General features: G+C 32.3%; 1 protein-coding gene across 1 annotated transcript in view; it reads right to left on the bottom strand.

Annotated features, from left to right (window-relative positions):
- Window positions 1–316: 316 nt before the first annotated feature.
- LOC113388547 (puromycin-sensitive aminopeptidase-like) overlaps window positions 317–10576 on the bottom strand; it is a 21598-nt gene continuing 11338 nt past the window's right edge. Inside the window, exons 8-17 of the mRNA XM_026625918.1 lie at window positions 9778–9869; window positions 9489–9698; window positions 9182–9424; window positions 7461–7651; window positions 5087–5302; window positions 2764–2866; window positions 2609–2699; window positions 580–713; window positions 389–511; window positions 317–346 (exon numbers count right to left, since the gene is read on the bottom strand). Coding sequence (XP_026481703.1) covers window positions 317–346; window positions 389–511; window positions 580–713; window positions 2609–2699; window positions 2764–2866; window positions 5087–5302; window positions 7461–7651; window positions 9182–9424; window positions 9489–9698; window positions 9778–9869 — 1433 coding nt within the window. The remainder of the gene's footprint in view (window positions 347–388; window positions 512–579; window positions 714–2608; window positions 2700–2763; window positions 2867–5086; window positions 5303–7460; window positions 7652–9181; window positions 9425–9488; window positions 9699–9777; window positions 9870–10576) is intronic.

Raw genomic sequence — 10576 nt, 5'->3', positions numbered from 1 at the left:
GTCTAAATTATTTTCACTTTTGAACTTGAGAGTAAGATAAACCTAATTTCAAAATTTCATGCAAATGGAGCACAGTAAAAAAATTCAGATCCAAAACGCTCCAATGTAAATATTCCGTATCCAATGGCAAACATATGAAAATACTAACGTTTGTATGTAAAAAGAAAAGGGCTGTTTTTAGGGTTTTCCCGGCAATTATTCGATTTTTTGTCGCCGTAAGAACCATCCTTGAACGAACATTTTAAAAAAAAAATTGGCCAAATTGGTCCAGGCGTTGTTGAGTTATGCCCTTACCAACACATTTTGCAATTCATTTTCATATTATTGATAACAATTCTATCAAAATCTGTTTAATAAATGCAACAATTTAGTTAAGTTATATAATCACCTGATATCTCTGCATAAATACATTATATTTATACTGGAAGAACTTCCAGGCCATATCTCTTCCCCTACGACTATTGGCAATGGCTCCAATGATTATGACGCCCTCTTGAGGGTGAACAGAATCCTATTACGAACCAGAATTCAATATTAATAAATCAGATTAATAAAAAATTGTATCATTATCCAAATTACCGAAACTCCAAACTGAAGGGCCCTGGCTAAAAGTGCATCGTCTCGTAGGGCCCCGAGAGCCCTCAATATCCTCATTCGTTCTTCATTGTCTGGCAATTGGTGAAGAAAGGCTGAACTAGTTTCAGTGCTCCCTCCTGCAAATTAAATAAATACTAGTGGTATATGGCATCGTGCCTTAAGCAAATTGCTGGAACTTCCCGTGAAATATTCGAGAAATTTTCAACGTTTTCAAATATATTATTACAAATACTGTAACTTTCATTATTTTTGCTATCTTGTTATATCTGAGCAAATCAAATGTAAATCATAAATCAATTTATCTCCAGAACATTAACAATCGTCATTTCATTTCGAATTCAATTTCAAAAAAAAAAATAGTTGCCTAATTTACACAAAATTGAAAAAGTGCTCCCGTATAGTCACAGTCTAAACAAATATGCAAATAATTCTATGCGACATTTTCACTTATACGGTGCTTGACTTGACGGCATTTTCACATTTTTCAATAGTTTTCTCACAAAATTGGAAAAGGGCTCCAGTATATAAACAGTCTAAACGCACTTGGGTAAACATTTATACCAGAGTAGCGCTTAGACTGTGCTTAGCCTGGGTAATTTTTTGAATTTTTAATCCAAAATCACAAAAATATTTTATGAAATATAGAAAAAGATGTAATAATTCTTAACTTCCCGTAGGGTAAGTTATAGTAATCGCAAAAAAATCGAAAATGAAAATTTTTATAGATCTTTACGTTTCAAAACCTTCTGAACATTTTGGCATACCTTATAGAAAAAATGGATGTATGTATGTATGTGTGTGTGTGCGTGTATGTATGTATGTGCGAATACAAATTTTCGTCGACGATTTCGGGAACACGGATCAACCGATTTGAATAATTCAAAAAACATTCGATTCGTATTGATAAGGAGACGTGCTGATTAGTTTTTGGCAAAGGCAGGTCTGGCCGTTCCGAGGATACGGGGCAAAAAGTGCCGAAAACGGTAACTCAGTTTTTAAGAGAACGGAGCGTCCGATTTGAATAATTCGAGAAACATTTTATTTGTATTGACTAAATGAAGAACCGTTTAAATTTTTGGAAAGGCAGGTCCAACGACTTTGGAGATATGAAGGAAAAAGTAAAAAAAATGACATTTGGCGGTTTAAAATGATCATTGGACATATGCACATCAAATTATCAGATATTTTATAGAGATTTTAACAATAAGTATAAATTTGTTTGTTTACATTCCTATGGGTTCCGTACCAATGTTTACGCGTTAAACGGCGACGAGGCGCTTACGCGCTTTGATATTTTGTCTTTATGCAGTTAAAGCAGTACGATTGCTTTGAAAAAAAGTTCAGAATTTCCAAAATATTTCAAAATAAATGATTTAAGATAGAATGATTTAATATGGTTCGAAATTCTATTAAAAGTTTCAAATTGATTATTTTTAATTACTCGAATTTTGAATTGCGGTACGGGAAGTTCCAGCAATTTGTCTTAAGGCACGATGCCCTAATTGCCTTAAGACAGAATTCCACTTACAGCTAGTTTATCCTCAAAAGCGATTGTTTTGTCAATACAAACAGAAAGTTTTTTAGATCACTCAAATCTAAGGACGCTTAGTTCACTCAAAAACTGCCATTTTTTGCACATTTAGCTCTGTATCTCCAAAACAGCTGGACCTGACTTTGCCAAAAACTAATTAGCACATTTCCCTATCAATAGGGATCGAATGTTTTTTAAACCATTCAAATCGGTTGATCCGTGCGCCCGAAAACGTGGACGAAAAAATGCGGACATACAAAACATACACACACACACACACACATACATACATTTTTTTATATTGTAAGGTAAATATTCAGAAACCTTTTAAACGTAAAGATATATAAAAATTTTCATTTTCGTTTTTTGTTGCAATTACCACAACTTGCCCTACGGGAAGTTAATAATTAGTAGAATTAAATAATACACAATCAGTAAATATAATTCACTATATACTAAGGTTGTAATTATTATTTGTACCTGCAGATTGATTGTCTTTACGATTTGGCTTTCCCAATAACAACGACATTGCTTCACCAGGATAAGCTGCTAACTTGCAAAGTCTTAAGATCTAAAAACAAAACAACAAATATTTTACAAAAAAATCCTGACTATGTTCAGATAACTATACTTACTTGCTCGTAGGTATCACTGTCAGCATCCCTGAGCACAGCCCTTAGACAAGAAGCCCTCAACTCCGATGGGAGTTGTTTTCGGCCAGTAATGTGTTTCAAAAACCTACCACAATAAATAGTCAATTTAAGCGGGTATTCTAGTGTAGAAATTCAAAAAAATAGTTTTTTTTATTTCATATTTTCAAAGTTTAACTATCTAAGAATATGGGTACGAGAAGGTTTTTGAAAATTTGAATTAGTTTCGGAGATATAGGCATTTTACTGACACGGTTTCCAAACTGGTTTGGCAGGGTCTAATCGGACAAAAGGCATTAGGAAGTCATTAGACCAATTTATGACAGTTTATCGTCAAATGAATTATTTATTCGATGTATAGGTTCAGAAACTCAGAACAATAATGAGTCTCTGAACTGGTTGTTTTGGATTTTCGCGCCGAAGCATATTCATTTGCGATCTCGGGTAATTGAAATAGCAACAGATTTATTGCTGTTTGCATATTCAATAAAGGTTTCTTTCCGATTTTAAAAATGATGACCATTATGGTAATGCAAATTGGGCCAGAAACACATTCATTTGCTGTAAGACGAGACAATGCCCGGATTGAATGATCTGAAATACGTAAATCCAACGCTTCAAAGGAGGCTAGAACTGCTCGATTTGAAGAGAGAAATGCAGAAAATAGTTTTTTTTAAGTAAAAGAAGGTCCGATGCATGAAGCAGGAATGGCAGGTTAAATAAAAAAAGTATAACATATCATTTTATGACTTTGACAGCAAAAAACTTCACGCAAAACTTTAAATACGTTTTTTTCACAGACTTTTTCAGTACTGTTGACAAGATTTGAGAGTCTTGTTTATAGATCTATCCGTAGCCCAAACTAGCATTATCCCTTAATTCTAATTTTCAATATTTTTAAAAAAATTGAAGAACTAAAAAAAAACAGTAAAAAAGACACTTTTTTTCAAACAGTCGCCAATTTGTAAAAAAAAATTTTTTTTACTCATCGCTAGTTCGGGCGATTGCGACATCATTGTAGATTAAAAATCTTTTTATTAACTTCCCGTAGGGCAAGTTATAGTAATCGCAAAAAAATCGAACATAAATTTTTTTATAGATCTTTACGTTTCAAAGGTTTCTGAACATTTTGGCATACCTTAGAAAAAATGGATGTATGTGTGTGTGTGTGTGTGTGTGTGTATGTATGTATGTATGTATGTATGTATGTACGTGTGTGTATGTATGTGCGGATACAAATTTTCGTCGATGATTTCGGGAACACGGATCAACCGATTTCAATAATTCAAAAAACATTCGATTTGTATTGATAAGGAGACGTGCTGATTAGTTTTTGGCGAAGGCAGGTCTAGCCGTTCCGAAGATACGGGGCAAAAAGTGCCGAAAACGGTAACTCAGTTTTTAAGAGAACGGGGCGTCCGATTTTAATAATTCAAAAAACATTTTACTTATATTGAGAAGGTGAAAAACCGATCAAATTTTCATAAAGGCAGGTCTAGCGGTTTCGGAGATCTAATGAAAAAAGTAAAAAAAAATGCCATTTGGTGGTCAAAAATGATCATTAGACTTATGTACATCAAATTATCAGATATTTTATAGATATTTTAACAATAAGTATGAATTTGGTTTACAGTCCTATGGGTTCCGTACCAATGTTTACGCGTTAGACGGCGACGCGGCGCTTACTGGCTTTGATATTTCGTCTTTATGCAGTTAAAGCAGTACGATTGCTTTGAAAAAAAGTTTAGATCTTCCAAAATATGTCAAAATATAGAAACATTTTTTTTCAAAAAAAAAAAAAAAATTAATTTTTTTTTTTTTTAAAAAAAATTTTTTTCAAAAAAAAAGTAATTATTGGTCCAATTTATAGTTTCTCAAAAATCTTATTTTTTTCGAAATTTTTTCAAAAATGTTAATCGTTTTAAAAAAAAAATGGTACGGGAAGTTCCAGCAATTTGCCTTAAGGCACGATGTCTTAATTGCCTTAAGACAGAATTCCACTTACAGCTAGTTTCTTTATCATTTTGGATGGCTAGGAGGGCTGAAATCATGTTAAGACTGAGGTGCCAAATTTTTGAGACGCCCCATATCATTAACTGCCAGTTTCTTCAATTTTCAACTATTTTTTTTTAAATTTTCGTATTGTATTTTAATAATATTAATAAACAAGTGGTAAAAAATCGATAGTAAATTCATACCGTCATTGCTTTCTTTTACGACGCTTTAAAAATGACCTAAAATTAATCGCTCTACACTAGAATACCCCCTTAATTCGAGTCTTAATTAAGACTAGTTCTTTGTCCTTTACCTTATTTTGGCTTCCCGTATGGTGGGTTCATCGTCATATTTCACCAATTGAGATATGACGACTGCAGCAGGAACTTCTCTTGCTCCATCGGCAGTCGGTCCTGATGCCAATTGCCAAAGGAGATCCTCTTCGCCTTCAGTTTGCATCGACATGTCAATTGTGAGACGATCAAACTCGTCATCTTCCTGATCTGGTTTTGGATCTTTTGGTTTCAAACTGAAGAAGAAAACTAGTAGTATTATGTAGCAGTACTAAAGTAGTTTTTGCTTTAGGGCAAGTTTCCTGAACTTTCTGATATGTGTAAAAGATCGATTTACTCAACGGTATGTAATTTGTATATGATTTGTATAACTGACTACTTGTTTACCTGCTTAAGCTTTCCTGTCTGATTTTCTATGTGTCTAATCATTAACTTCCCGTAGGGTAGTTATAGTAATGCGTCAAAAATCGAAAATGAAAATATTTGCATTTCTCCAAGTTTTGAAGGTTTTTGAACGTTTTGGCATACCTCAGAAAAAAATGATGTGTGTGAGTGCATGTGTCCGCTTTTTTTTTTGTTTTCGATTTCGAACGCACGGATCAACCGATTTGAATGATTCATAGAACATTCGATTCCTATTGATAGGGAGATGTGCTGATTAGTGTTTGGCAAAGGCAGGTCCAGCCGTTACGGAGATACGAAGCAAAGAGTGCAGAAAATACAAATCGAGTTTTTGAGAGAACGAAGTATCCGATTTGAATAATCTAAAAAACTTTCTGCTTGTATTGACAAATAATTGCTTTTGAGGATAAAAAATTATTACATCTTTTTTTATTTTCCATAAAATATTTTTGTAATTTTGGATTGAAAATTCAAAAAAATGCCCAGACTAAGCACAGTCTATGCGCCACTCTGGTATAAATGTTTACCCAAGTGCGTTTAGACTGTTTATGTACTGGAGCACTTTTCCAATTTTGTGGAAAGAAAACTATTGAAAAATGTGAAAATGCCGCCAAGCTAAGCACAGTATAAGTGAAAATGTCGCACAGAATTATTTGCGAATGCGTTTAGACTGTGACTATATGGAGCACTTTTTCAATTTTGTTTTTTGTGTAAATTAGGCAACTACTTTTTTGAATTGGAATTCGAAATGAAATGACGATTGTTAATGTTCTGGAGATAAATTGATTTATGATTTACATTTGATTTGCTCAGATATAACAAACAAGATAGCAAAAATAATGAAAGTTACAGTATTTGTAATAATATATTTGAAAACGTTTAAAATTTCTCCAATATTTCATTACGGTACGGGAAGTTCCAGCAATTTTCCTTGAGGCACGATGCCATATAGCACTAGTTATCTGTCTAATTTTCTACATGTTTAACTTTCTACCTGTATAACTTTTTACCTGCCTAATCATTCATCTGTTCAATTTATTCTAATTATTCCCCTTTCTTATTTTCTACCAGTCTAAGTTCCTACCTCTCTAATTTTTTACCTGCGTAATTATCTCTTTGTCTAATTTTATACCTGTCTAATTATCTGCATGTCTAATTACCTATCTAATTATCTACTAGTATAATGTCCTATCTGTCTAATTTATTACCAGTCTAATTCCCTACCTGCCTAACTATTATCTTTCTGTATAATTTCCTACCTATCAAAGCTCTTACCTGTCTATTTTTTTTTATCTGTCTAATTTTTTATCTGTCTAATTTTCTACATATATAATTTTTTATCTGTATAACTTTTTACCTGTCTAATCATTCATCTGTTTAATTTGTTCTAATCATCCCCCTCTTTTATTTTCTACCTGTCTAAATTCCTATCTGCCTAATTTTTTTACATGACTAGTTATCTCTTTGTCTAATTACCTATATAATTATCTACTAGTATAATTTCCTACCTATCTAAGCTCTTACCTGTCTAATTTTTTATCTGTCTAATTTTCTACATTTTTAACTTTCTACCCATATGACTTCTTACCTGCCTAATCATTCATCTGTTTCATTTGTTCTAATTATCCTCCTGTCTTATTTCCTATCTGTCTAAATTCCTACCTGTCTAATTTTTACCTAATAGAGTTAGACATGTAAATAAAGAGATAATTATCTCTTTATCTACATGTCTAACTTTCTAAAAGTCTAATTATCTATCTGTTTAATTTTTTACCGGACAATTTTTTTGCCTTTCTCCTTATCTAATAGTCTAATTTTCTACCAGTCGAATTTTTTACCTTTAGCTATGCCAAAATGTTCAGAAACCTTTAAAACGTAAAAATATGTAAAAACATTCCTTTTCGATTTTTGGGGATTAATATAACTTACCCCACAAAAAGTTAATTAAATACAATTTAAATATAATAATGTGTCTACCATCTCAATGTGTACCTTGATATGGGCGCCTGAGTGACTGCAGAAAGTCCACAACAATCAGCAAACAACCTCCTGGCAAAGGCTCCAAATTCAGCCCTCAAATGTGTATAGGAAGCAATATCGTGCAATTTAGCGACACATGCAGCCATCCCTTGCAAAACTGCCGCATTGCATTCCTCAGAATAATATTCCATGAAACGCAAAAGCTACAGAAAAAAATAATCGATTCATTCCATCCATAAAACCATATGATAATAGTCATTTCTAAGGAATGCAATAGCGGTATACCGGTATACTGAATTACCGGTAAACTGCCCGATTTTTCAGCGGTATTTTTACCGGTATTTATTCCAAAAAATACCGGTATTTTCGGTATTTTTACATAAGCGCTATTTGATACATAATACCCTAAAGTTTAAATTTCTCGGAACAAATTTATCATTAAATTCCACAATCGCATAAACAGCTGTATCTTCAAGTGATTCTATAAGATAAACTAATGTCAAATATTATCTCAACTTGTCATTAAACTGAATATTTATTGCTTTCCAAAGGTCTTCATGTCGTGTTACAATAAATAGAATTGGACTGACAGATAATGATGTTTGTTTGATCTTTTGTAAAAATGTAACGGTTTTTTAAGTGATATTTCCGCCAAAATATTTTATATCATACAGATTAACAGATTACCCCTGCGCAATCTTTATTTTTTTCTAACTTTATACATAATAATTATAATAATTACTAAATATTTTTGCTTCTTATTACAATTATAAAATACTAGCAAACCCGACGAACTGCGTTTCGCCACCAGATGGTTTCGTGAGAAAGATGAAAAAATTTTTTGTTTGTTTTATATTTGAAAAGGAAAAATTTGATCAGGAAAGAAAACCCGACTTATTTGTATATATATAGAAGATAATCTATTTGCAATTATTTAAAACAATTGCAATTATTGATTATTTTAATACTCGAATTTTTAATTACGGTGCGTGAAGTTCCAGCAATTTGCATTAGGGCACGATGCCAAGCACCACTAATTTTCTTATCTATAAACCTTGCGGAGCCCGAGACCTTTCCAAAGAATGCAAAATTGTCGAAATCGGTTCGTGCGTTCTGGAGTTAAATCTTCAGGAAGGAAAACCCGACTTATTTTTATATATATAGAAGATTATTTTTCGAAAACGTTTCGAAGTTTGAAAATACTATAGAAGCATCACATTGTTTTAAATAACAATACTCATCAATTATAGTAACTTATTATTTATCTCGGCAAAGTATCCGATCTTAAATTAGTGTAGAAAAATTATTTTTTTTAAATATTGGAGATTATGCTAATTTAACACATCGGATACAGACAATACAGTTTATTATAATAATGTAATATGATCTTTTATGAGTTTTTGGTCTTTCTTACTCATAAGTTTGTTTTTGGTGAAAAGTACTCAATATACTCGATAGTGATAACGAATTAATTAAATTGCATATACTTTGTTAAATTATTATTTAAAAAAGTAAACTTATTGTTTTATTTTATTGTTTAGTTGAATATAGTTGTGGTTGTATATAGATTTTTTCATATTTGTACTAGTAACTTTCAATTTTGTTTACGTTTGTTTAAGATAATGAAAATACCGGTAATTTACCGGTATTCCGGTTTTAAAATAAAAAATTACCGAAATACCGGTATTGAAATTTACTATCTGTATTGCATTCCCTAGTCATTTCTATCTTACATTTCCTGTATCGACAAATCCTGCCCTGGCACAAGCCAACATATCGTCCATCAGTCCCAACCTGTCGTTGGGCGGCAACCTGGCATCCTTGATAGCTTTGGAAAAGTGTCTGACAGCAAAAGGTGAATAGACACACCTGTAATATCCTGTGCAACCTGGATTCACCTTGATCCAGTCACCGCGTGATACGTTGTTTAATTGAACTTCTAACGTCGGAGATTCCATCAGGATTGAATGAGCAACCTAGATAGAGAAATCTGTTAAAACAACTGAAATTATTCTTGGATAAAAATATTATTTCTATTACCTTATTTGGGTTTTTGCTGGTTGAAATGGTAATCGGTATAAGCCACAGTCTGTGTTCTGTATCAGGTTTGCCGTCTGCAAAGAATCTCTCCTGAGTCAAAGTGATATTTCTGGTTTCGCCCTGGTGAACTTCGAACACTCTGATCAGAGGATAACCTGGTTGGAATGTCCAGGTTGACATCAGTTCGGCCACTGGCAGATGGCTAACAAACTGAAAAACAGAAATAATTGAAGATTTTTCCAAAATTTTAAATCTAGACAGTAAATATTACTCAAGTTTAGTGATTTACCTCTAAAGCTTTCCAGAAGTCCCCGGAAGATGCCGTGTTGAATTTATTTTTGGTCAGGAACATGTTGATGCCCTTGTGGAAATTGTTGTCACCTAAAAATGAATGAACATTAATTAATATAATGCGGAACTAATACTTTATTGGCTTTAAATTTTAATCATCTGTTGAATCATATATAAAAATTCGCCGAAACGGCCTTAACGATTTTCACCAAATTTCATATTCGTATTCAGTAGACCTGAGAATTGGTAACTATCTATGTTTCATACATCTAAGTGATAAGGGTTGTACACCCTAAATTTTGGGTTAATTTTTAAACTTTTGTGTATTGTTTTTTTTTAAATGTGGTGTTAAAAATACATACCACCCTAATTTTTTACTTTTTTCAAAACACAACCCCTATTTTTAATTTGAGTAATTTTAGTAAGTCAATAATGTTTGTATCCCCCGTTCAGTCATTTCGACATAATTTAGTTTAGACTTTTGCGCCTAAAAGAAAGCTTACATTTTAATTTAATATAGATTTTATTTTTATCAAGGGGACCTACCTTAAATCTTTTTTAATTTTGGATTAATTTTCTTTATTTTAATTTTTTTAATGCGGAATTGGAAAAATACGTGCTATACTATTTACTCAAAAAACTATTTATTTATCAAGGGTTGTCCGGCCCGCGGGGAAAGATACGATATAACCTTGAATTTTTTCACTCAAAATAATTGCTTCATAATGTTACCTATAATTTTTCTCAATCTCGTACTATATATTAATTGTTCTCAGTAATAATAAACATTTAAATTA

The sequence above is a fragment of the Ctenocephalides felis genome, unplaced genomic scaffold (assembly GCF_003426905.1).
Source record: "Ctenocephalides felis isolate EL2017-DRISC unplaced genomic scaffold, ASM342690v1 CF-g0.4_SCAFFOLD_03572, whole genome shotgun sequence".
In the NCBI taxonomy this organism is placed as follows: domain Eukaryota; kingdom Metazoa; phylum Arthropoda; class Insecta; order Siphonaptera; family Pulicidae; genus Ctenocephalides; species Ctenocephalides felis.
Note: the sequence above shows the minus strand (reverse complement) of the source record. Positions and strands in the feature narration are given on the sequence as shown.